Raw genomic sequence first — 25,022 nt, 5'->3', positions numbered from 1 at the left:
GTCCTGTGATGAACAGGAAGGCTGAGGTATCCCTGCCTCTGATCATTCCCCTAAAGTCATTATTTCAGACACACAGCACACTTTGACGTCAGGCTTATGTGTTCTTATGGATGTTTTCTTGGGAAGGGGTGGCTTGCCCAGTGTAGTGGGGGAGTCAGAGTAAACAAGGTCTGTCTGCTAGCAAGACCTGTTGTTGCCTCCAGTAGTGTACATCCCTAAGTGGTCCTGGCCCTCTACCCCATATTGTGCTGAGGTCCCTGGGGGAAAACCAGCAGCTTTTCTCCCGTGTTCTGTGAATAGATGTAATATGCCTGGGTTTCTTCTTCTAATCTTTTCCCTTTCCCTCCATCCAGGCCTTTCTTCACTTACTGGGTCACCTTTGTGCATTCACTCATCACCATCCTCGCTGTGTGCATCTATGGCATCGCCCCTGTGGGGTTCTCACAACATGAAACTGTTGATTCAGTAAGTAAATCCCCCTGACTTGCCTGAATGTGATTGTGTCTCAGCCTTCAGCTGCTGGCTCTTGTGTCATCCTCTTCAGCGTATTGGCTACTTGTTTGAGGGCCTTGACGGCTGGACGCTGGGTGTCCAGCCTTGGGGGGCTGCCTGCAGCATCTCTGTGAGCCCCTGCACTGCCTGCTCTCCCTCCTTCGGCCACATTGCTCTTAACATCAAATTATATCTGGTACAAAGTACGGTGGGGTTGTGTCTGTGCTGGGAGCCCTTTCAAACAACTTGTTCCCCTCCTGGTGGAGACCAGAAGGATGTTCATGGCAGGGAAATATTTCAAACCTGAGTTAAGTTTTCACCACAGCCACAGGATTTTGCTTCTGCCAGGACCAAAACTGACCTGTCTGACTTTAAGAGCTGATCTTGAAGCTGTTTGTAGCCTTCCCACGTGTTGTTAAAGGTCTCTGGGGTACATATCTCTACAGCCATATCCCCGCTCCATGCAGGGAATGCCCTGGGGAGCTTCTGACCTACGTGTCTGACGGCTTTCAGAGCACCGTCACCAGCACCTGAGCCTACGCTGCTAGTAGGTGCTGCTTATGCTTCTGAGCTGTGTGAAGTTTTTTGCAGGCCCTCAAGCCTCGCAGGGTCTCCAGGCCCTGAGATTTCTTGACAGTTGAGGTAGCCAGAGATAGACATTTAAAATGAAATCTTAACATGAAGGTGCCTATGCCTTGATGGCGTTTTACCTATGATCCTTTAGAAGACCAGTTTGAGAACCATGTGCCCAGTCATTGGCTGTGGGAATTTCTGTTCATCCTGGATGCTGTTATCACCAGCCCCTGCTGTTTTCCCTGCTGATGCTGTGGGCAGGAGCTCATGGGGCTCTCGCTTTCTCTCCTTGCAGGTCTTGCGAAACAGAGGGGTTTATGAAAATGTCAAATACGTTCAGCAGGAAAACTTCTGGATCGGCCCCAGCTCGGTGAGTGCCATTGTCTGTGACTGTTGTGGGCTGATGGGAGGCTGCAGCCATGCCACCTCCCCAAGCAGGGGCCTCCGCTGCTTGGAGCTTGGTGCTAGCAGCTGCTGTTGGTTGGAGTTCTCCATGGGGCCCTGCCATCACTGGCAGGGTGCAGCAGAGCTCCCGGCCCCAGCCACCCTGCAGAATGGGCTGCCTGGAGGCTGGGATGGACCTTGGCACTCCTGCTTTGCACCCTGTTCCTACAAAGCCAAACATGGGGCTAGAGAAAATGCAGGATTTACATGGTGTGTGACAGCTCTCCTGATGCCATTTCCCCTGGGAAAGGCTGTGGTGTCTGAAAGTTTCCTGGCCACAGCACTGGACTTTCTGGGGCCATGGGCAAGGAAATCCCTAAATTTTGTTCTGGGCTTGCCTTCTTCAAAGCAATTATCAAGAGTATGTCTGATCTGTGTTGGGCTTCATCGTGCATCCCTTGAGCCCTGATAGGCGTACCCCTCGCAGTTCCCTCAGCCTGCTCTGCCCCTTGGCTGAGCTGAGTGTTTCCATCTCTGCAGGAGGCCCTGATCCACCTAGGGGCCAAGTTCTCACCATGCATGAGGCAGGACCAGCAAGTGCACAGCTTCATCAGCGCCAAGCGGGAGAAGGAGAAGCACTCGGCTTGCTGCGTGCGGAACGACAAATCGGGCTGCGTGCAGACCTCGGAGGAGGAGTGCTCAGTGAGTGCAGTGGCCCCTTTCCATGCTGTACCTGCAGGCTCAGGGCCACTTCTGTTGGTGCTTCTCCCACCCTGGGCTTCACAGTGACACCTCTCCTCTCTCCTGCAGTCCACGCTGGCTGTGTGGGTGAAGTGGCCCCATCACCCCAGCACACCAATGCTGGCAGGAAACAAGAGACAATTTGGGTCTGTCTGCCATCAGGACCCCAGGTAGGTCCTGCCTAGCCCAGCTGCCATCCAGGAGGGGGACAGGGCTGCTGTGACAGTAGAGTCAGAGGCATGGAGTTGCCTCTCCGGATTGCCTCTCTGCCCAGTTGATTGCTCTGGAGACCATGGGACATGGGGACAGTGATGTCCCTACCTGCCCCAACAGCTGCAAGGGAGGCAGAGGCAGAGTGTGACCATATTTCTGCTCACCATTGTTGGCTGCCCACCTGCACAGTGACCCTTTGTGAGCTGTGGGTGCCTTCCTCATCCCTCTGTCCCTTCTCACCTGCTCCCCACACAGGCTCCCTTCTTGGGGTACAGGAGTCACGTTCCCAGGACACTTTTGCCCCAGAGCTCTGCCAGCCTCTGTGTGCCACAGCACACCTTTGCCCTTGGTCACCATGGGCTGACATAGAGCTGAGACCAGCTGAATGCCCACCTTTGGGGTTGTGTCCCCGTGGAAAGGAGGCAGTGAGTTGCTGGGCAGCTGTGTGCTCTCAGACGGCTGCCTTTGTGCGGAAGCCATGATCTCTGCTCACTGGGAGGAAGCTGCAGCTTTGATCAGCGCAGCCTTGGCTGATCTGATGTAGTGTGTCACCAGCCCCTTGCCAGGGACAGAGGAAAGGTGTGGGACCACAGCCCGGGGGCAGGGACAGAACAGTGGCTCCCTCAGGGATCCTGCCTGGTGCTGGGGAAAGTTATTTCTCAGGCTGATCTCTCTGCTTTCCGTTGCCGCAGGGTATGCGAGCAGCCCGCCTCGATGGAGCCGCATGAGTGGCCAGATGACATCACCAAGTGGCCGGTGAGCATTGCTGGTGGCACAGAGCCTGTGCGGGCAGCTGGAATATGGCATTTGCATCCCACTGTACAGAGCCACAGCTGTGTTAGTGGAAGGGGGGGGTGTCTGTGGTGCAGCCTCCTGCTTGTTGTCACAAACGCCAGATCAAGGCATCCATGGCTTTGTCTAGCCAAGGCTCAAAGCCCTTCAACAACAAAAGTTCCTCCGTGCCAACTAAAGCCCCAGGCTGTGCCAGGATAACAGGGTCATGGAGACCCACTCAGCCTTGGGGCTGTTGTCCCTCGGCAGAGAGGAGGTATTGGTTGAGGCTCAGGCAGATGGGGTGACAGGCACCATCCTGTCAGAGGGAGGCCTTGGGAGGCCTGCGTCTGTGCGACTGGCTTCTTCCCAAGGGGCTGTTTTGACTTTACCCAAGCAGCAAGCAATGCCATGGCTGGCTGATTGCAGCCTGTTGTTGTTTTCCAGATCTGCACAAAAAACAGTGCTGGGAATTACACCAACCACCTTCATATGGACTGTGTGATTACAGGCCGGCCCTGCTGCATTGGGACCAAAGGAAGGTAATGAGTTTTACCTGCATGGAGAGGGGCTGGGTGTTGGGGTGAGACACAGGGGGGCCTTTTCAGGTTGTAGACACAGCCATTTGTCCTTACCACGTGCAGCCTGGAGCTGTGCTGGGAAGGGCAGTTGGACAGGGAGCCATGGCAGGTCTCCCAGATTGAGCAGGACTCCGGGATAAGCATTAGATAACAGCCAGCCCAAGTCTTTGGTGTGTCAGGGTATCTTGCTCAACTGGTCCTGCAGTTTGCAGGGACTCAGATCCCAGGGGATTAAATACTTCTGCTGGGGAGTTCTGCACTTTTCCTTGGGAATGGCCAGCTTGGTCCTGACAGGCTGCACTGGCCCTACCCTGGAGCCCCTGAGCACTCAAGGAGATGTCAGGAAAGGACCTGCTCTGGGTTTGCCAAGGGGGAAGATGCTGATCTTCCTCATGTTGCTTCTCAGCTTGAGTAGTTGCCCAGTGCTTGGGCCTGGTTTTCCCTGCTAGGGAGAAAAATCAATGCTGCCCTAAGGAGCTTCTCTGTCCCTGAAAGTCATGACCAGGATGCTCTTGGCCTAGCCCCCCCCTTTCCACTCTGTCAGCTACGGAAGCACAGACTCCCCCAGCCCCAGAGACGCAGCTTTCCCGACCGCTGGTTGTTCTTTCTCAGCTGTAAATAGCTCAGCTTTAGCACTTGTTTTGGAACCCCTGTGTGCAGGGCGTTAGTCTGTGGTGGGGACTTGGTTTGCCTGTGGGAGAGAAGCCAGAAGGGTGTATGGAGGGTGGCACTGGCTCAGTGGGAGTGTTGTAGTGCATCTGTTGCAGAGATACTACAGCACGTCAGGGGCAGCTGAAGGTAAGGTATCAGTTCTCATAGGCAGATTTGGGAAAAGACAAGGGGGAGTGTGTGACCTGGGAGGGCACAGGATGGCCCATTGTGCCTTCCATGCGTGACTTGTTCCTCGTTTTGATTACTTGTGTCTCCCTCAGGTGTGAAATAACCTCCCGGGAGTATTGTGAATTTATGCGGGGCTATTTCCATGAGGAGGCAACCCTCTGCTCTCAGGTAAGTGCAGAGCTGGGGCTTTGTATGGCTGCCCTTCTGCCACCTGTTCCCCTTAGCAGCTTGGCAAGATCCGGGGGTGACTGTGGTGCAGTGTAGGTGGGAGTCCTGTGTTCTGTCCCACCCTGAGCCCAGGGAAAGCTGCTGATCAACCCTGTCCCTGAGCAACAGAGAGAGCTGCATCTGTCCCTCTTTGGAGACCAGTTTAGGACCTGGGCTGGCAGCTGTGAAAGCCCAACACAGGACCACTGTGGAAGCAGCGGGTGAATACAATCTTCCTGCTCCACTGCCGAGCAAATGTGGATGTCTCAGTTGTGCGTGGGCTGGAGTAAAGAATGAGGGCATAAAGCTGCCACAGGGAACAGGTAGGGTCATGTGTAACTTAATGCTGGAGACAAGGGTTGGGACTTGATGCAGCGGAGCAGAGGGAGGAGAGCCCCTCTTTCAGAGCTAACTGCAGCCTCTGCCCTGGCCTTGGTAAGGGGCCGTGCTGGCTGGCACACCTCACAGCCCCACTTCTGCCCTAGGTGCACTGCATGGATGATGTCTGTGGACTCCTCCCTTTCCTGAATCCAGAAGTCCCTGACCAGTTCTACCGCCTCTGGCTCTCGCTTTTCCTCCATGCTGGGTAAGCACAGCTGTAAAACTTACACTGTCTGGGTGGGGGAACCCTGAACCCTGGGATTGCGGAGGCTTGTTCTGGTGGTCCCTTCCCTTGGGGACACGGGCATGCTGAGCTGATGTCCCTGCTGGGGCTTACCATGCTGCGTTTGCTGGGAGGGATATTAGAGGCGTGGGCAAGGCCAGACCAGGAGCTCTCCGTAAAGGCTTGGAAAAGAACACAAGCACAGGGGTGACTTCAGTGGCTGCTGCTTCAGCTCCTGTACTCTGAACTTGGCAGGATCCTGCACTGTCTGGTTTCAGTCTGTTTCCAAATGACGATCCTGCGGGACCTAGAGAAGCTGGCAGGATGGCATCGCATCTCTATCATCTACCTGCTCAGTGGCATCACTGGGAACCTTGCCAGTGCAATATTTCTACCCTACAGAGCAGAGGTGGGTCTCCTGCAGACTAGGGTCTGGGTAACTTGCCCTGAACACAAGCCTTCTCTACATGCCTGGGCCTCTCTGGCAGAGGCAGACACAAGACGCCAGAGCTGGGCTCATCTCTGGAGCATGTGCCTTGGGCAGACTTGCAGCTAGAAGATGGCTTCATACCATCGCCTAGCTGCTGAGCAATAACATTCTCCAGAGTACCCTGGGCTTTCCAAGTCACTGGCATAGTCTGGCTGCAGTAAGATGGCTGCTTCTCATAATGAATTGGGGGGTTTGTTCAACCACAGTTGAGGAGAGGCTGGGAATTGAGAACTGTAGCTGATACCAGAGACCCTCTGCATATGAGTGGCAAAGAGCAGAGCTCACTTTTCCCACGGACTGTCCAGGACTGTCTTCCAGGTCCTTCAATGAGGAAAACTGCATGGTGGGTGGGGGGAGCCAGGAGACTGCCTTCAAGGCCTTCTCCTCTCTGGTGACTTAAACCAGATCCACCCTCCTCAAATATAAAGTCTGTTCTGGTGACTGCTGGCCCCGCACCTACTTTGATCCTAAATCAAACCAGGCCCCTTTACTCCTTGAACCCCATTATACGGATGAAGTTGCAGGCTGCGGCATCTCTTCCCTGAGAAACACTGAACAAGGAGTTGAATAACTAACTAAATAGCTGTAATGCCTGGAGCTGGCTGCAGAAGCCAGGCAGATGGGATGTGCCTGATGTTACCTGTAATGCTCTTCTTCTGCAGGTTGGCCCTGCAGGATCCCAGTTTGGGATTCTGGCCTGTCTCTTTGTGGAGCTCTTCCAGAGTTGGCAAATCCTGGCACGCCCATGGAGGGCTTTCTTCAAGCTGCTGGCTGTGGTGCTCTTTCTTTTCGCCTTTGGCCTCCTGCCTTGGATCGATAATTTTGCTCACATTTCAGGATTTATCAGTGGTTTCTTCCTCTCCTTTGCCTTCCTGCCCTACATTAGCTTTGGGAAGTTTGATTTATATAGGAAGCGATGCCAAATTATAGTTTTCCAGCTCATCTTCATTGCACTCTTCTCAGGACTTGTGATTCTGTTCTATTTCTATCCCATTAAGTGCGAGTGGTGCGAGTTCCTTACTTGTATACCATTCACAGACAAATTCTGCGAGAAATACGACCTGGATGCACAGCTCCACTGAAAGGCAAAGACTGGCTTCTCGAGCAGGCACTGGAGATGGACTGTCTTTGCATTTGCTGTGCCAGTTCCATGTGGACAAAGCCTCTAATCCAATGACACTTCTAACCCTGCCCGTGGTTAATTTAAACTGTCTCCTTAGCACTTGGCAGGCATGTTTTGCCTTATCTCAGAAGACTCTGAAAATGGAACATTTGTGCCTTGTTCAATTGTATTGAACCTTTTCTGCTGCCATTATTTTTATTACACTAGTTTCAATACTACATTTTTAACCAGAGTTGTTTACTACTGCTAAGGTGGTGATTAAACGGTAAGGTAGCGTTTTAGCTACTGTTAATTGTTCTGCATAGTCTGTGGCTATGTTTGTTACTTTATTTCACCTGTGCTGTTTCGTGTACCAGTAGAATCAATCCTTTTCTAGCACCCAAACCAGTCAGACGCAGATTTGCAGCTGGAAACAAGGGCCTTAAAAGCCTCAGTGAACTAGAGTGTCTCTTTAATCACTGCAAGTGAATTCCACAAACAGCTCAGAGGCTGCCATTTCAAATAGCAACTGCAAAAAACAAGTAAGAATGTCCGTTCAACTGGAGTTTGTTTCTCTTCGAAATGTTACAACCTTTTCCTCCAGGAAAGTGATGAATCCACAGTCTGGTCCTGGTAGAGCTGGATTCTCTGCTCTCTCTGTTAAAGAAAGAAAACATTTGGCAGTGACAATAGTTAACTGCATGCTGGGCTCTCTTATCAGTGCATTATCACTCCTAGACAGGCCCGGGCAGCCAGTGCCACAGGTGACTGCTGGTCACAGGCAGCGTGGGGCAGATGGCTTCTGTCATGGCACTCATCTTATGACACTGGATGTTGCAAATGTGGCAGCATTGAAAAAAGAAAAACAAAAATGTTCCTGTGGTCACAAAGCAACAGTTTCTAACCCAGCCAGCTGGAGCCGCAAAACAAAAACCCAAGCATTTGGAAAAGCTGGTATTACCACTGCTCTTCAGACACTGTGACTGTGTTTTTAGAAGTGGAGGGGAAGCAGACATAATTTTAAACTTACTAAGCCTGAGAATCTTGGCTGCATCTCATGTTTGTGTGCACAACTTTCTAAAAATAGCAGTATAATACCAGAATTATGTCTCCATAGGTTACAAACAGGTAAATACACATGCTACTTGTGCTTCCTGTGCTGGAAGTGTTTTTAAATGCATCAATTGCACAGAAATATCATGACCAAAAGTTGTCTAGTAGTGTGTCCTAATTTCTGAGAACAATGAATCTGTTGAACTCAACTTTCTGTAAATCAGAAAATGGAGAAAGGGGAAGTCAAAACCCCCAGGATAGGTAAGCTGGGCTCCCTTTTTCTAACTCTTTAGAGCTTGCAGTAATTGACAAAAATGGCTCCAAATACACCCACCGTGGAACAGAAAAAAACGCGCTGTGTTTGCTTTGTTGCATTTGCTCATGTGCACCCATGGGACATTTCTGTTAGCTGCAGGCACTCTGAAAGGTACAGGAGCCGTAGGAGCAGGGTGCGGGAACAGTCCCTTGGGTATGAGACTCTGAGGAACACAGAAGGTCCCAAAAGGGTGATGGCAATCGCCTGTAGCACAGAGACTTCGCTCCTCCTAGGGCTTAGTGAGCACCCAGCCATGTTCCTGACAGTGAGTGCCAGGCATTCAAGGAGCCTAAAAAGCAAGCAAGTTCCTAGAAGCAATCACAGCAGCAAACAAAGGAACGCTGCGTTTAACGAGCCTCAAAGACATTGTGGGAGCAGATTCAGAGTCTAAACATGAAGTAGGGGGCCAGCACTAAGACACTGCTGCTGCTCCCAATGTATATTAACTGAAGTAACTGAATTGTCATTCCCTGCCCCGAGAGAAGCGCTGACACCACAACCAGGCTATGGAAACAGCCCACAGCCAGGGCACAAGCCTAAGGCAGGCACAAGCATTCAGAAATGCTCCGCTACACAGCAGAAGCAGCAACACCAGCTACTGTGAGCCTGAGCACTAAGGCCCGGGGAAGAGGAAGTTGAATTGGTAGCTCTCACTGGATATTCAGGACTTACCTGACAGGTTACTTTCGAAGCTTCTTTATGAAGCTGACCTCATCCCGGTTTCTGATGCCGTACCTGAACAGAGAGTTATGCTTTTATATGTCAGCTTCCCAGGAACCACAACCTTTGAAATCCTACAACCTCCTTTCCCAGGGGGAGATGGACTCCTACGATCGTGTGCTGTGTCCTAATGCAGGACAAATTAAAATTCTCACTTGTGTATGTAGAACATGCTGCCAGCACTGAGGAATCCGATCATCTGCCTCTTTAACTGCAACATCCCCTTAAATGCAACATCTATCACCCATGGCTCAGTCTTTCAAGGACAGCTTTGATTAGGGCCATCTTTCTTACTACATTTTTAACACTTCAGACAAACTGCATGCAACAGCTAGAGTGCTCAGAAACACCTCCTGCCTCCTTGCCCTGGGAGTGAGTGTGCAAATGGGGGAGTCGTTTGTCAGTGTTGTTATTAGCTTATCACTGACAGGTGGCCGAGCAGGTCGAGCTCAATGCGCTTACCGTTGGCTTGCTCTTTGCTTGCCATTTTTCCTCTCTCCTTTCTACCTCAGCAGCTCTGGGAGGGTGACCGAGCACTGGAACAGGTTGGACAGAGAAGTTGTGCAGTCTATGTTCTTGGAAATATTCAAAACCCAACTGGACACAGCCTTGTGCAGCCAGCTCTAGCTGACCCTTCCAGAGGTCCTTTCCACCACATAATGTGTCCTGACCCATCCTCTGCTGAGCAGCTGCCCACCACGTGCTCCCAGTTTCCTCGGAGATGAGCTAATGTGCTTCATATGCACAACACCATCCCTGACCGTCTCTGTGTTCTACTACCCTCACACTCATGCTTTTTCTCACTAATCTTGACTCCGCAGAACACCTCAGGTACAAGCTTAGTAAACATATCCTATTTTGGTTATGTTTGGCAGGGACAGCCAAAAGGCAATGTGTCTGAGTGCCCTGAATTGGATGAACACACTCAGCACAGGATGGTTGTGGCTGAGGAACTACCCAAGGCCTTCCTGACCCAGAGACGGCCTCTCAGTCTGCCAGGACAGGGCCTGTCCCACCTCCATGTGCAGTGCTGGTCCCACCTTCCACCCTGTTTCAAGTGCAGGACCTGTCTGAGCCAGGGCCACGAAGATGATCAGAAGGCTGTGAGGACAGGCTGAGAGTTGGGGGGTTCAGCCTGGAGAAGAGAAGGCTCCGGGGAGACCTTCCAGCCCCTTCCAGTCCCTAAAGGGGCTCCAGGAAAGCTGGGGAGGGACTCTGGAGCAGGGAGGGGAGCCATGGGACGAGGGGGAACAGTTTTAAACTGGAAGAGGGAAGATTGAGGTGAGATATCAGGAAGAAATTGTTTGCTGTGAGGGTGGTGAGCCCCTGTCCCAGGTTGCCCAGAGAAGCTGTGGCTGCCCCATCCCTGGAGGTGTTCAAGGCCAGGTTGGAGGGGGCTTGGAGCAACCTGGTGTGGTGGGAGGTGTCCCTGCCCAGGGCAGGGGGTGGCACTGGATAGTCCCTTCTACCCTAAACCATTCTGTGATTCCCAGTCCCAAGCTAGCCCTGCCGTGCACATGCCGTGTGGATACCGCAAGCCCCCGCAAGCCCCCCAGCAGAGCCTGCATCACTCACTCTCTCAACTTCTTCTTGTCATCTGCCAACTTCTCTCCGGCATAGGTTAGGTGGTACGTCCTCCATATGTACTTCCTAGGGGAAGACCACTTAGTGGAGCGGCAGGGGGCAGGCCCGGCTCCCCGGCCGGCCACGGCAGAGCGATGAAGGTGGGGGCGCGCAGCCCGCCCCGGCCCCGGCCCCTCTCACCAGCTGAGGTGCTGGACGCCGCCCTGCCGTGCCTGCCGCAGCTGGACGTGCCGCCGCAGCGCCTTCTTCAGCTCCAGCACCGAGGCGTTCTGCACCACCACCACGGCTGGAGGAGAGCGGGGAGGGCAGAGCCCCGTCAGCGCCCCGCGCCCGGCCCGCCGCCCCCCGCCGGGCACCCCCCCCCGGCCCCGGGACTCACGCATGGTCTCGCCGTCCGCCTTGACGACCCGCACCGTCATGGCCTGCCCATACTCTAGCGCCACCTGCGAGCCGATCTCCTCCGCCGTCACCTACGGGAGAGACCGGCCGGACTGATACCCCGCCGCCCGCCCACTCCCAGTCGCCCGGCCGGGTCCCCCGTCCCCATCCCCCGGCGCCCCCGTCCCCACCTGCGGCGGGAGGTCGCAGAGCAGCGGGTCCTGCACCAGCCGCGCCAGCGCCGCCTGGAAGAGCTCCAGCACCTCGGCGTGCGCCAACTCCTCCTCGGCCTCCGCCGCGCCGGCCGCCATCGCCGCGCCGGAAGGGGCGGTCGGTGCGGGGGGAACCGGCGATGCTGCTCTTCTGCCCGGCCTGCGGCAACGTGCTGGTGGCCGAGGAAGGGCCGCGCTGCCACCGCTTCGCCTGCACCACCTGCCCCTACGTGCGCAACGTCACGCGGAAGGTGCAGGGGCGCGGGGGGGGGGGGGGGGCGGCGGGGCCGGGGCGGCGGCGGGGCCCCCTCAGGGGCGGCGGGGCCGGGCCGGGCCACCCTGACCGGCGGCGTCCCCCACAGGTGACCAGCAGGAAATACCCGCGGCTGAAGGAGGTGGACGACGTGCTGGGCGGCGCGGCGGCCTGGGAGAACGTGGACTCGACGGCAGGTAGGGCCGGGGCGGGGGAACGGGGGGAAACGGGGGGGGGATTCCGGGCCTCGCCTCGGCTGACGGCGCCGCGCCTCGCCCCGCAGAGCCCTGCCCCAAGTGCGAGCACCCTCGCGCCTACTTCATGCAGATCCAGACGCGCTCGGCCGACGAGCCCATGACCACCTTCTACAAGTGCTGCAACCCGCAGTGCGGGCACCGATGGCGGGACTGAGGGATACGGACCGCCCCGGGCCGCCCGCCGCCTGAGGGGCCGCGGGGTCCGGGCCGCTGAGGGTGAGGGGCCGGGCCCGGCAGCGCCAGGCCCGCCGGGACGGGGGTCGGGCGTCCTCTCCCACAATAAACGTGTCAGTAATCGTCTGTGTGTGGGTGATTTAAAACCTGACCCGGGACAAGGCTGAAAACGACAGCGGGAGCCTCTAAAAAGGTGTCGGCCCTGTGCCGTGGTACTGGGGAAGAGCCCTTCACACAGGGCTGTGGTTCTCCTAAAAACACACATAATAAAGTAATGCCATGCACACCAAGAAAACAGCGTTTAAAACCATAGAAACACAAAATGATTTAGGTTGGAAGGGAGCTTAAAGACCATCTCGTTCCACCCCCCTGCCCTGGGCAGGGACACCTCCCACCACACCAGGTTGCTCCAAGCCCCCTCCAACCTGGCCTTGAACACCTCCAGGGATGGGGCAGCCACAGCTTCTCTGGGCAACCTGGGACAGGGGCTCACCACCCTCACAGCCAAGAATTTCTTCCCAATATCTTATCTCCATCTTCCCTCTTCCAGTTTAAAACTGTTCCCCCTCGTCCCATGGCTCCCCTCCCTGATCCAGTGTCCCTCCCCAGCCTTCCTGAAGTCCCTTTAGGGACTGGAAGGTCTCCCCGGAGCCTTCTCTTCTCCAGGCTGAACCCCCCAACTCTCTCAGCCTGTCCTCACAGCAGAGGGGCTCCAGCCCTCCCAGCATCTCCGGGGCCTCCTCTGGGCCCGCTCCAACAGCTCTGTGTCCTTCTGCTGAGGACACCAAAGCTGGATAGGTGTCCGACTCCAGACGGACCTTGAGATAACTAAGCTAAAGAACAGTTACCAAACCTCAGCACAGAGCCAACTGCTGTGCAGCAGAAGAGAAGGCAAAGCAAAAAGTAAAATGTTACCACTAGTGCCTTAGGGTGAGAAAAAAAGAAAAAGGGGCCTTTGCTACGCCCTGTGAAAACCACGTAAGATAAAGCAGAAACCGTAAACTACATGCTGTACAAATAATTATTAGTAAAAACAGAATATACTTAAAGTGGGATGGATCAAATATTATTTGTATCTCAACATTAAGCTTTATTCTCAGTTTAAATACATTCAAAAGTAAAAAGGATAAATAACAATAAAAAACATGATGGAGCATAAATTGTAACATTTAATCTGCAGTAACACTCAGTCCTACAGGCTAAACCAATTTAATATGACTCAGCTTTACCTCTTTTACACAGGGATAATCTGCACCCATTTATTCCAGTTCACTTCACAGGGGAACACTCGTCCCAGCCTGAGAGTACAGTCTATTGTAGGCTCGTAGTATATTGTTGGGCTTTCGCTCAGTTTGGGATTGTTCACTTGTTCTTCCATAACTGGCTGAGAGAACAGCGACACTGGGGACGGCTTTTTCATGTAGAATCGTCTGATGCAGCCAAGAGTTTCCAGACCCTGCAGAAAAATTCACATATTTTGGCTTGAGCAGTTGTGACGAAAAAAAAATATGCACTGAACGCTGTTCTACCTACAGTGTTCTCAGACACGTTAGACAATTTGTACTAAAAGTGGCTTCAGTTCACTCCCTCAGGAGACCATGGGGATGGCAAAGATTACAGCACAACAGCGCAAGTTCACATAGCTGGGTATACGCTCCTTTGTTACTTTCAGCACAGTGGCTGGCCAGAACTCGTGTCCAACAACAGATCTCAACATTTAGGACCAGATAAAAACCACTTAAGGCAGGAACAGATGTAATTCCCAGACTTCTGGGTCAGTTCTTGCTGATGGGTTATCATTTATTCCCACAGCAGCAGCCAGCAAGGCAATCGGTTGTGCTGTATGTGCTGAAAACAGCTGCTGTGTATTCAGTAATCTCACTCAGGTACGCTTCTAGATTTACTGATATTTGGTATATTGCAGATACAAGCTCCGTGTATGGTTTCAAAACTAGTTCTTATCGAATTTATTGGTAGAGAAGTTAGATTCAAGTTCTCTGATCTGTAAAATGTACAGGTAATTCCTTGACGTTGGGGATTTGAATAGACGTAGCCTAGGAGTCTGTATTTCTCTCCCACATGCGTGCGCCTCACCACTCTACACTCTGTACTGGAGTCTTAAACCCGTCTGCTGCTGCTCGGCCTGTCCCCTGGTCCCAGCTACCCTCGGGGGGGTGCTGCTGTGGCCCAGGGCGTAGGGGCAGGCTGTGCTGGGACGGCCAGGAAGCAGGGTGGTAGCTCAGTGCCCGGTCAGTAGCACACACAACTTGCATTGCCACCAAAACGCACGAGCCTTTGGACAGAAGTGTGGCATAGGTACACTGGAATATTAATGACCAGTGCTAGTAAGGGAAGTCACACTTACGGGAAGGACTGCAATATTACCGCTCTACTTCAGATTTTAAATCATTGCAGGGAAAAAATAAAATAAAATCAAGGTTTCATTTGCAAAGTAGCAATCCTGACAATCAAACTTCAAGGCGTGGGGAAAAAAATAGGAGAAACTCACATTTTCTCACCACATACTGTTTTACAATTAAGGATATATGACTTTCAGCAGGTCTGTCAGGACAGAAGGACTTATTTACAGTACCGTCTAGCACAGACACATTTCAGTCTGATTCTTAGGTCAAAGACTACCCATCCAAAAGGTGTATATAAGAAAAAAATTAAGATAAACTCTGTGGGTGATTAACGCTGCATTAAACAGCCCAACTTAGTATTTCACAGTGATAAGCCACCACTCTTCAGTAACCAACTAGAATTTCAACTATGTGTACATCCATTTCAGACGCAAGCTCAAATTTTAAAATGAGTAATAGAGTAATTTCAAGGATGGGTAAAGCAGGCTTGCTTCCTTCCTTCCTCATTGTGAGCAGTAACTTGCTCTGGCTTTGGTTAATTTACACTAAAGGGAGAAGGTTGTTTTTCATGCTTCTTCTCAATCCCATTTTCCTGGGACTTCCAGCAAAGCCATTGCTGACTCTTACGTGTGGAAGCTGAACCCAATTAAAAATTAAAGCTCATGCAGCTGATGATTCACACACCTGCAGGATCTCTAAGACAGCGACAGGCTGCAGTACCCCCATGTAATGCTGCAGCAGTGTGCCTTCCGTTACACCTGGCTTCGTCATGATGTGGTAGAGCACAGCTTCCATCATCCCCTTACACACGGGTTTATTCAGATTTCCATCCACAATCCTCCACGGTCTCCCAATGAAGCAGACATTCTCGCAGGCCCTGCAAAAGACAGTTTTAAGTTCAGCTCTGTCAGGAATTATTATTATATGTATCTTTCCGGGGCACGTGGAAGCTGAGACTTTCTGGCAGCGGGCTTATTTGTGAAATAAAAGTAGTTTTGTTCCTCTGATATTTGGAGCTAGTTGGTTTTGGGGAAAAAACATGCATCAGAGAAATTTTTTCAGCATGCATACGAGCGCGAGTAATAGTAACAAGAACAATGGAGGAAAACATGGGGTTTTTCCATCACCAATGCTCTCTGCCCATCAGAGCATAAAACTAAGGTTTCCAAAGCATTTACTTCCAGATGTTATTCTGGTAGTGCTAAGCATTTGGTTATTCTGCAGACATCTCTTACTCACCGGTCCCTGGCTGCCTGGGATACTTCTGTCATAGAACTTCCTGGAAAGAAAAGAACACGCAGTTTTTAATTAACCCAAATTCTTTATCTAGTGGAAGGAGAGTAAAAGGCGGCTACACTGTAAAATGCAACAGCTTGTGCTAGATAATTACACAAGCAAACCACGCTGCGTGTTGTTCTGAGCAGCACGGGGAGCTCTAAGCTTCCACTCTGCCTGCCTTTACCCGTTTGCAGCATGCTCCTTTCTCCCACGCCTCTTCTCCCAGGCACATCTGCCTGCTCCAACCACACCTTCTGTGCTGCCATTCCCACATCACAGCAAGAATTTTCATTCCTAGAAGTCTGACGACATGGCCGAACAACTGGTAATTGTACGGACTGAAAGAGCGGAGCATCACAGAGAGAGATGTGAAATGCAGGGTCTCAGCTTGCAACCGCTCACATGGGTTTATTTAACGTAATGCTCCTGGTGACCGTACGGAAGTTGAGCAGAATCTGAGTAGCGATCGACTTAGGACTCCAGAATGCAAACTCAAGATTTCAGCAGGGTTCAGTGAAGGTTGTCTCTGCAGCTTCCATTATGCATTATGTCATGGGTTTTAATTACACAATTACTTAATGTAGGTACTTCTACCACACCCAGAGGCTAACAGCTTTGGCTTCAGCACATGTAAGCCCTTCAGCTGGCCTTCATCACTAAGAACTCTGCTTGATAACGTAATTATTGTTTTTTCCCTCCTGTGTTACAAACAAGTAGAGGAAGTTAAATCCAAAGCAGTATTTTAGTAGTTCCACGTTAAGAACTGCTGAAGCCTTTGCTGTTCAGACAGCCCTGAGTCTATTTCCTGCAGGAAGGCTCCAGTTAAACAATAGCGAGCTCTAAGATGCTGCAGATCAGCCTGCACTGATTCACATGGCTGGCTGCAGCTGCAAACGTGGGTAACGGCAGATCTTGGCAAAATACGACACAAGCAGTTAGCTTGTGATTCAGTCTGAAATCAGAGCTGATAAAAACAAAAACAAAATAAAATCCCCAACAACCTACTTAATGCAAAGCTTGGCAAGAATGACTAGCTATTAAAAAAGAAAACTGGCAGTAAAAAGGAAATGAAAATGAAGTCAGATTGGGTTACAAATGAGGCTATTAATCTTCTCACTGGCATGTGCTGTTTTCTGGTGAATGGTTTAATGACTTTACAACTTTCAGTCGGGGCCATTCTAGTTAAATGTACACCAGTAGCGCTGCGTTTTCTAGGTTTAGAGATGTCTAGCCTTTGGACTGAAGCCAGAGATGAGAAACTTCAGCTCCAGTTATGTTTTTGGAGAGGAGTGAGACGTGGAAATGAGTTTCTAAGGAAAACACATTTCTGGACTAGGCATGAATGTTCCAGCAATAGGCATAGGAAAGAATCTTTGATGTATTTGAAACCTCCAAGACCTTCCAGATCAAGTACTGTTATGCCACTTCATCTGTGAGAAATGACAACCTCTCTCTCTGGTACGGTTTCATAAAGAACCTAGTATTGGCTTATAAAATGGAGCTACCTGTTTGGGATAACTGATGATGAGCTGCTCTCTATTTCTCGGAGGTAGAGTGCTCCTGCATACCTTTAGAGACTCCCGGGTTCTCCTGTAAGTAGGAAAGGTCATCATCCTGCTCACTGGCTGATTGTTCAAGGCTAGGGATCTGCTTGTTGTGCTCAGTGCTGAGCTCATCATTCTCTACTTCAAGTTCTTTGTCCTCAGAGCAAGATTTGTCTTGTTCCTTGTAAGTGTCCACACTCACAGCATCTGGAGCACAGACTGGGTGTTCAGTGAGGTGTTCTGTCTGCCCTCTCGGGGAGCCTGTTTCTTCATCCGTGAGTAAAGCTTCCTTCGTTGTAACAGGATCAGTAAAATTTGCATCACAGTTTTTTTCATTTGCGCTTTTCAAACCACTCGGGGAACCCTGGCAGAGCTGACTGCCATCTTGAGGGACATCATTTTGAGTCTTACATCTCTTCCTCGGGGGCTCTTCATCGCTGACAGATTCCGTGTCTTTTCCCAGCTGCTCCTCCTCTCTCGGACATTCCTCTCCCTTTGGTTCTGATGGCAGGCAATCCTGCTGTAGGTCTGGGAGAGCGGGGTCTGCACCTTGCTGCTCAGAATCATCCGGTTTATTCTTCAGACAGACTGAATGTAGTAGCCACGGATTGGCAAACACTACTGCAACCAGTCTTACGGCATGGCCTCCTACTTCTAAAATCTGCTGCATTTCAACAAGGTCCTATTAAAAAAAAAAAAAAAAAAGACAACAAACCAAATACAAAAATTATCTCAGGAGCTTTCACTGGGAAATGTCAGTTTAACCAAATATCATGGAATTGTCACCTTTAACTGGCAGCAAAGAAAGAAGAGCTTACCAGAATATTGAATTTTCTGTCCTGCTGCACTGAAGTTGAAAAGATGCTTTACCCCTTAAACTTTTCTGAAGTTACAGCACAAGAAGTTTTGTTCAGCTTAAATTAAGTTAAAATGTAACTGGGAAAAAGTATTTTGCTTCCAAAGGTGAATGTTGGTTCCTCTAGGTTTCTGAAACGGTTTATTCCTATCTTTGATTAAGTGCGGCATTAATTTTTGGCTTTTCCAACTTTAAGGCAAGATTGCTATCAGGTATTGCTATGTGATCTCTTGCTAACATAGATGGCTTTGTTCAATTTATATTTGCTTCCTACGGCCTGGAAGATTGTCCTGTTCAAGGGGAAGAGTAAACATGCAAACATTCATCTATGGAAAGCAGTTGGCTGTAAAACCACCTGAATGTACTGCTCCAAGCTCCTGGTGCGTTCAGGTTCCACCTCTTCGTAGTTGCAGAAACGTTTGCTCAGCTCAGTTTTGCAAATTCCAAAGTGGGAAGTTTCCTCTATAGCGTTACGGATCTCCAAAACAGCAGCTACATCGCTGGGATTATAGCCATAACCTTCTGTACACTCACGGAGAAACCGATCAACCTCATACTTTTCTTCTTGGACTTTTATCAGCCTGGTAAAAGTTTCAGGGAGGCAGGAGACTCCCACAGCCATGTTATCAAGCAGAGAAGAAACTGCAAGGCAAATAAAAACCAAGTGTATAAGCTGTGAAGCAGTTATTACTACGCAACACACTACAGAAAGATAAATATTCTGAGACAGACAGATTAGAGGTGCTATAGACTGTTCCAATTAAAAACAGAGCTCAGTTTTCCATCTTCATTGCTGCAGTTTCCTTTTTTCTTTCTGCCTTACATACTTCTCTGAAGACTTGTAGAGGAAGAGCAAGCTGGTTTACAAGGGCTTGCCCTCCTATCAAAGTGAAGTACTACTGAAAGATAGTGCAGACTTACTGGTTTTCCCTCTAACACTGGGGCAGCTTAACTCAAAGTTAATGAGGAAATCAGCTCCTTTTTAATTGAAGAAGGTCAAGTGAAAAGTCGAGGGCAAGGAAATGCTATGGAGGACCCTATTAATCAAAAAATTGGAAACGGCTGATCTGTGGCAGAAAGCTATTGGCCAAATAGGGGATAAACTACAAGCTGACAATGTCAATTATTTTAACAAAGCTTCTCTGTGTTTGGAGACAGGTCCGTCACTGCACAAAACTGACCCCCGCTGTACAGAGTACTCAGAAGTTGAAGCAGTGTTACGCCTTTTTCCAGTCCTGGATGATTAGAGGGCAGCTTTGGCACCGTTCTTACCTGCTCCCCACCCTTTTATCTGCAGGCTGCCTTTCCATCCTGCCTGCTGAGACACTCGTACGACAGCTGTGCTGCTCTGACAGCCAAGGAAAAATGAGAACTGTAATGAGCCGTCAGCTCAGTAGACCTGGAGGGCATGTGTTGCAGCAGAGATAGGAGAAAGAATTTCTATTTTAACTTTAGCACAACCGCGACAGGAACGGGCAGGGACAGCACTAGACCTTCCAACTAGAGAGCTAAACAACTATAGGTGTTCCTGGATACATTTGCATTACAGCTGAAAAAAAGATGCTCTTTAAGAAAGGGGAGTACTGATAAATTGCAAATATTCAAGCTCTAAATATTATCAAAGTGTTTAAATTATTGTAGGTACAAGGCCAGAGATTGCACACCACTATTTCAGGCACTTGCATGAGACAAGTAAATGTGAATTTCCATTCAAGGAGCTCTGAAAGATTTTATTTTCTCTTTACAGAGGAGAAAGCCTGGGTGTGATGTAATAGGGTATTTTGAGTTGCAGAAGGGACTGAAAAAACCTCCCGGAGAAGGGATAACAGAGCAGAGGACAGACTTCCTCTTTGGATTAACAGTTTCACACAACGTGAAATGCAGGCAAGGACTTGTTACCAACAAAAGGTGCCTCTAAGTCAACCACCTGTTTGTTTTAAGTCAGAAAAGAAAGCATTACAAGGCAAACCGCATATGTAATGAAAAAAGAATGTTCCTATTAAGAGGCTTTGTTCGAATCGGTTCCTTGGTTCATGAGTTCACTATTTTTCCTGCTCCAACCCACTTCTGTGCAAGTTAGGCCAAACAGAAACTAACCTGGAGAGCTGAGTCTTCCTGGAACTGGCGTACATCGCAGCTTCACCTTCACCTGGCAGGAATTGACCACGATATTGTCGCTGGGACTCAGATTGCGTGTGCTGACAATTCCAGGGGCATAGTAGCCTCTCATCAGTAAGTAATTAGTATGAGATGCTTGACGAGCTTTTACTTCTATTTTCCGTTTGCCTCCAGAGCTGTCGTCTAAGTCATCATCATCGTCATCATCATCGTCGAGTCCTTCTTTTCCCAAACTACAGCAAATAGAGGTGTTTTGTTTGTTGGTTGGGTTTTTTTTCCAAAATAAGAAAGTGACTCATTACAGTGAGCAAAGCAAGAACACATCCTATTCTGCATTCCAGTATTTAATCATGAACAGCTGTGGGTATGTCCATAGCAGGCTGATTTAAAGTGCTGAGAACAAGCAACTACAGAAAAGAAAATGCACTAAAGGTCCCTGGAAAAGGAAACTCTTTTTTTTTTTTTTTTTTTTTTTTTTTTTGCAAACACATTGAAATGAACCTGAAATATCTCAGCTTACTGTGCTGAGCCTCTTCGGTTCAACAGACACTTCATCATGAGGGAACATCTGTCAGAGCACAAAGGCTGAGACCAGAAGGGATACTGCAGTGTAGGGCAGACAGTGTTTATTTTTAAGGGAGAAAAGGAGAAAGAAAGAATTACAGACCAAAGGCTTCAGTTACTTTACAAAAAAAAAAGCAAACAAAAAACCAACACAAAACAAATTGCAGACAGCCTCAAAGTAAAGAGAGAACAGCAGCAGCAGCCAGGATAAATTTCCCAGAAACAAACTCAGTCAAACCAACACTGTCTCTTTCCAGGACACAAGAAGAATCATTATGGATAAAGGCGAAGGCTCTGAACAACCTAATCTAATTCTGAAGTTGCCTCTGTTTTAAGCAGGTTACACCAAACACAACCAAAGGTTCCTTCCAACCTTTTCTAAGATGAGACAGACCTTAAGTACCTTCTCTTAAAACATATTTAAAACCAAAAGGGAACACATCATATTTACGAAAAACAGCGTGAGTACATAACCAGCTGGAAAACTGGACTCGGATGCTTGTACTCAGAAGTGGGACTAACCCAGGGTTCAGTGTATTTTTGCTAAGGCCCCAGGTGATAAAATAGCTTATGAAGTTTGCATAGGATCACCAAAATGGAGAGGCTGCAAGTATATGAGAAGACAGGATTTGCATTCAGAACGTTTCCAGCAAACTGGAGACACAGTCCAGAAAAGAGCAGGAAGCATTTTCATACGGACAAATGCGTGCTATTTATATTATAGTAGGATGCACCTGTCCCCAGCCTGAGGGGGAACAATTAACTAGGTAAAGAAACTTGTTATATTGAATGACAAGAATCATTTTTTTGGCAGGGCAAAACCATGGCCGTTCATCAGTTTGGGATGTATTAGCAGATGTATCACCTCTATAACGTGATGTAATTGGCACGGACCTGCCAGCAAGAGCGTGGCATTCGGCTTTTGACATCATAGTTTAGTCCAGAGGAAAATTATGAGAGACAGAGATCTAGATAACACGAATAACATGAATAACATCCCAAAAATGCAACTGGAGGAACTGAGGCTGCTCATTTTAAAGAAGAGCATATTATGGGAGGAGGACTGTGATAACAGTCTTCAAATAGGTAATAATAGGTTCTAAAGAGAACAAAGTATTTTCCACGTATATTGGCAATATAACGGGAAGCAACAGGTTAAACTACAGCAAGAGATTTTAGTTGCACCCTAAGAAAACACATAATGATTTTAAGGATAAAAATATTCATAGGATTATACTGCCTAGGGAGAGAGTTTCAATTTCAGCTACTGGAGGTTTAAAAATAAAATAAATCAAAGAGGAGACAAGACACAGAACACATATTGTAGAGACAGGTTTCACTGATAAAGCTGAAACCTTGTTACTAATCCTTCTTAGTCCTTGAAATGGGAAGGTACAATATTGATGAAAATGTTCATTTAGCACACACTGCTCTGCTTTCCACATCGGCTCTGACGGCAATGAAGTGCCTAGCAATTTAAATGTCACATATGTGAAGACAAATGCAGCCCAAGGCTGTAACGACAGGCACTAACTGAAGTGCCGTTAAGTTTTCAGAAGGTTCCCTCAGAAATAAAAATCTAAACAATATCACAGTAAAACATGCCACAATACAGTGCAGAAAATGCTAACACCTGTCCAGTTTCAACCATGTTACCCCTAAACCATATTTACAGATAGAAATAACAGTGTTTACCTTTTTATCACTTCATTTTCCACCATAGTGCTGTCCACCACAACTATCTGCTCTGGGATTCTCACATTCACAGATACGAGTCCCAGGGAGAATAGGGAAAGCATCGCCACACACTGGCCACCAGGTCCGTCCATAGGGAATGCAATCATGCCTTCCGATGCTTTGTTTTCTTGATCTTTAAATGAGAAGTTATCTGGCTGGTCTGATTTTTCGGCTTCCTTGAGCTTCTCCAGGAACTGAAAGGACTCTGTACAAATTGTACTGGGAAACCGCCATGTGAAAACTCTGGACGAAAAGACAAATTCAAAGCACAAAGCTTTGATAATCTGTTCTTACTGTATATAAATTTTAGACTCAGGGTAGGACAGAGCAGCCAAATAGTTGAAGTCCCATGCTAGAGCTAGTGACCAAGTACCTTCTACACCTGCTTTCACAGCCCTTTTCCTAGTTCCAGAGCACCAGGTATTTATGCACCGTGTAAAGGTCAGGTACTATATAGCAAATACAGAGCAACGATGTCGTCTTCTGCTTGAGCACTGAATACATTTATAGTTAAAACTCTCCTCCCCCATCCCCAAAATCCAGGTACAGCGCAGCACAAAGTAACTGGAGAGGAAAAGCAAGCAGCCATCAGAATGGGAAGAGTGCTATAGAAATATTTCCACCACATCTAGAACTTTGATGCTACCTCTTCTCTCCTCTGCATATGTCTTTGTAAAGGCTTGCCCAGCGAAGTTGGCTCTATTCCCTGTACAGACCAGATAAAGGCTTAACATACATAGATGTTACCTTCATCTCCTCAGTGTCAGCTATGCCAGGCAGGTTCTTTGCTCTAAATACTTCAAGCATATTCTCTCCTCCACACCAAGCATGCCTAGGTAGATTATTTGCTCAAAACAGTGACCTTTCTGACACCCACCTGTAGTAACTCTGAGACAGCTGGTAGGACATGGGTACAAAAGGCAAAGCCCGGCTTTTCTTCGGACCCAAGGAGTGATTTACTCGACGGCGATTGACCAAGCTCCTCTTCTGACACTCTAGAAAAGCCTTCACAAGAATGTCATCCCGGTACTCCCGGTACAAACGAAATGTCTGCAAAAAAACCCGTTCAATGTAAAAGGCAGTGTTAGCTCTGAATCCACTGCGAGACTCACCTACTTGAGGTTTACATTAACTAAATGAATATGGAGCTACAAGCCAGAATGTAAATGATACATATAAATTTACTTAACTGCACTATTCTATTCCTTTTATGGGCTTCCAGGCTTTCCACAGTAAATGCCAATTAAATTAACTAAATGCTATAAGAACACTTGATATTCAAAATTAAATCAGGCTCCCACTAGAATTATATATGTAAAAAAATGCTCATCTGCAACACATTTTGGTAGATTCTTCCCATCATTTTACCAGGAACACATGCTGCTGTGAGCTTGGCTTTCTAGTGCCTGCTGAGGAGATATGAAACTCCCTTTGAACATCTAACCTTATTTTAAGTGTCTGACTAATAGGTGATATATTTTTGTGGTCCCCAATGCTAAAGGAGAGGCTCCTGAACACCAGTGTCAGCTGGATACCAGGACTGTCCTTGTGATACCTCCTCCAGAGCATAATTCCAACTGCTCAAGTGGTCACTAAATCATGATACAGTTTGAGCCAATGGAGGGGACGTGGAGTTGATTTCATATGGTTTTTGGGGATTGCTTCAACCTCGTATCTTGCAGTCTCATCCTCAGAGAGAAAAGCAACATACTGAAAATCTGCCTTGAATATCTAATTCCCTAAAAGCAGAAGAGAATAATCCCCATAGAACGGGTACAAATCTAAGTTTCTGGGTTTCTTTTCTCCCATTTGAAAAAGGCACCTATCGAAGGAGGAAGGAGAAACTCTTTAGGGTTGTATGACCACGTGGAGATGTGGCACTTAGGGACATAGAATCATAGAATCATTTAGGTTGGAAAAGACCCTTGGGATCATCGAGTCCAACCATCATCTCCACTCTACAAAGTTCTCCCTTACACCATATCCCCTAACACCACACCTAAACGAGTCTTAAACACATCCAGGGATGGTGACTCCACCACCTCCCTGGGCAGCCTATTCCAATGTCTGACCACTCTTTCTGTGAAGAATTTTTTCCTAACGTCCAGCCTAAACCTACCCTGCTGCAGCTTGAACCCATTCCCTCTTGTTCTATCGCTAATTACCTGTGAGAAGAGACCAGCACCAACCTCTCTATGATGTCCTTTCAAGTAGTTGTAGAGAGTGATGAGGTCTCCCCTCAGCCTCCTCTTCCTCAAACTAAACAGTCCCAGCTCCTTCAATTGCTCCTCATAAGATTTATTCTCCAGGCCCTTCACCAGCTTCGTTGCCCTCCTCTGCACTCGCTCCAGCACCTTGATATCTCTCTCGTATTGAGGTGCCCAGAACTGGACACAATACTCAAGGTGTGGCCTCACCAGTGCTGAGTACAGGGGGACAATCACCTCCCTGCTTCTGCTGGTCACACTATTCCTAATACAAGCCAGGATGCCATTGGCTTTCTTGGACACCTGGGCACACTGCTGGCTCATGTTCAGCCGCTTGTCAATTAGAACCCCCAGGTCCTTTTCTTCCAGGCAGCTCTCCAGCCACGCTTCCCCAAGCCTGTAGTGATGCA

The 25,022-nt window shown here is 48.9% G+C and overlaps 4 protein-coding genes across 17 annotated transcripts in view; 2 read left to right on the top strand and 2 right to left on the bottom strand.

The window, feature by feature from the left end:
• The window catches only part of RHBDF1 (rhomboid 5 homolog 1), a 40,554-nt gene extending 33,231 nt beyond the window's left edge, over positions 1 to 7,323 (top strand). For all 10 annotated transcript variants that reach the window (XM_054213181.1, XM_054213182.1, XM_054213188.1 and 7 more), the window contains 10 exons: positions 354 to 465; positions 1,361 to 1,435; positions 1,990 to 2,151; positions 2,260 to 2,360; positions 3,096 to 3,159; positions 3,622 to 3,716; positions 4,688 to 4,763; positions 5,288 to 5,388; positions 5,662 to 5,815; positions 6,559 to 7,323. In XM_054213181.1, coding sequence (XP_054069156.1) covers positions 354 to 465; positions 1,361 to 1,435; positions 1,990 to 2,151; positions 2,260 to 2,360; positions 3,096 to 3,159; positions 3,622 to 3,716; positions 4,688 to 4,763; positions 5,288 to 5,388; positions 5,662 to 5,815; positions 6,559 to 6,978 — 1,360 coding nt within the window. In that variant the 3' untranslated portion in view covers positions 6,979 to 7,323. The remainder of the gene's footprint in view (positions 1 to 353; positions 466 to 1,360; positions 1,436 to 1,989; positions 2,152 to 2,259; positions 2,361 to 3,095; positions 3,160 to 3,621; positions 3,717 to 4,687; positions 4,764 to 5,287; positions 5,389 to 5,661; positions 5,816 to 6,558) is intronic.
• Positions 7,324 to 7,453: 130 nt separating this feature from the next.
• Positions 7,454 to 11,369, bottom strand: SNRNP25 (small nuclear ribonucleoprotein U11/U12 subunit 25). 2 transcript variants are annotated; one of them, XR_008468232.1, is made up of 7 exons: positions 11,241 to 11,369; positions 11,051 to 11,141; positions 10,852 to 10,957; positions 10,663 to 10,737; positions 9,550 to 9,623; positions 9,040 to 9,102; positions 7,454 to 7,655 (listed from the first exon to the last, which is right to left on the bottom strand). XR_008468232.1 is itself a non-coding variant. In XM_054213190.1 (6 exons), exons 1-5 carry the CDS (start codon positions 11,358 to 11,360, stop codon positions 9,048 to 9,050), a joined length of 447 nt encoding a protein of 148 aa, XP_054069165.1. In that variant the 5' UTR covers positions 11,361 to 11,369; the 3' UTR covers positions 7,454 to 7,655; positions 9,040 to 9,047. The 2 variants fall into 2 exon arrangements, 1 of the variants encoding a protein (XP_054069165.1); XM_054213190.1 differs by lacking the exon at positions 9,550 to 9,623.
• Positions 11,370 to 11,381: 12 nt separating this feature from the next.
• On the top strand, positions 11,382 to 12,071 carry POLR3K (RNA polymerase III subunit K). 2 transcript variants are annotated; one of them, XM_054213192.1, is made up of 3 exons: positions 11,382 to 11,512; positions 11,624 to 11,711; positions 11,842 to 12,071. In XM_054213192.1, the coding sequence occupies exons 1-3, from the start codon at positions 11,402 to 11,404 to the stop codon at positions 11,958 to 11,960; spliced, it is 318 nt and encodes a 105-aa protein (XP_054069167.1). In that variant the 5' UTR covers positions 11,382 to 11,401; the 3' UTR covers positions 11,961 to 12,071. The 2 variants fall into 2 exon arrangements, with proteins under 2 accessions (XP_054069167.1, XP_054069166.1); XM_054213191.1 differs by having other exon boundaries at positions 11,798 to 12,071.
• A 924-nt stretch (positions 12,072 to 12,995) lies between these two features.
• The window catches only part of GTF3C1 (general transcription factor IIIC subunit 1), a 44,797-nt gene continuing 32,770 nt past the window's right edge, over positions 12,996 to 25,022 (bottom strand). For all 3 annotated transcript variants that reach the window (XM_054213173.1, XM_054213174.1, XM_054213176.1), the window contains exons 30-37: positions 23,283 to 23,455; positions 22,364 to 22,648; positions 20,084 to 20,337; positions 18,342 to 18,628; positions 17,155 to 17,812; positions 15,548 to 15,587; positions 14,993 to 15,185; positions 12,996 to 13,401 (exon numbers count right to left, since the gene is read on the bottom strand). In XM_054213173.1, coding sequence (XP_054069148.1) covers positions 13,180 to 13,401; positions 14,993 to 15,185; positions 15,548 to 15,587; positions 17,155 to 17,812; positions 18,342 to 18,628; positions 20,084 to 20,337; positions 22,364 to 22,648; positions 23,283 to 23,455 — 2,112 coding nt within the window. In that variant the 3' untranslated portion in view covers positions 12,996 to 13,179. The remainder of the gene's footprint in view (positions 13,402 to 14,992; positions 15,186 to 15,547; positions 15,588 to 17,154; positions 17,813 to 18,341; positions 18,629 to 20,083; positions 20,338 to 22,363; positions 22,649 to 23,282; positions 23,456 to 25,022) is intronic.

Source organism: Rissa tridactyla, chromosome 8 (assembly GCF_028500815.1).
Source record: "Rissa tridactyla isolate bRisTri1 chromosome 8, bRisTri1.patW.cur.20221130, whole genome shotgun sequence".
In the NCBI taxonomy this organism is placed as follows: domain Eukaryota; kingdom Metazoa; phylum Chordata; class Aves; order Charadriiformes; family Laridae; genus Rissa; species Rissa tridactyla.
This window is presented reverse-complemented; position numbering and strand designations above follow the sequence as displayed.

Coding starts and splice junctions, on each gene's coding strand:
- SNRNP25 (XM_054213190.1), bottom strand. CDS start 11,360: ATGGCGGCCGGCGCGGCGGAGGCCGAGGAGGAGTTGGCGCACGCCGAG. Junction 11,142..11,240: donor TCTGCGACCTCCCGCCGCAG/GTGGGGACGGGG, acceptor TCTCTCCCGTAG/GTGACGGCGGAGGAGATCGG. Junction 9,103..10,662: donor GACAAGAAGAAGTTGAGAGA/GTGAGTGATGCA, acceptor CTCTCTGTTCAG/GTACGGCATCAGAAACCGGG.
- POLR3K (XM_054213191.1), top strand. CDS start 11,402: ATGCTGCTCTTCTGCCCGGCCTGCGGCAACGTGCTGGTGGCCGAGGAA. Junction 11,513..11,623: donor TGCGCAACGTCACGCGGAAG/GTGCAGGGGCGC, acceptor CGTCCCCCACAG/GTGACCAGCAGGAAATACCC. Junction 11,712..11,797: donor GAACGTGGACTCGACGGCAG/GTAGGGCCGGGG, acceptor CTCGCCCCGCAG/AGCCCTGCCCCAAGTGCGAG.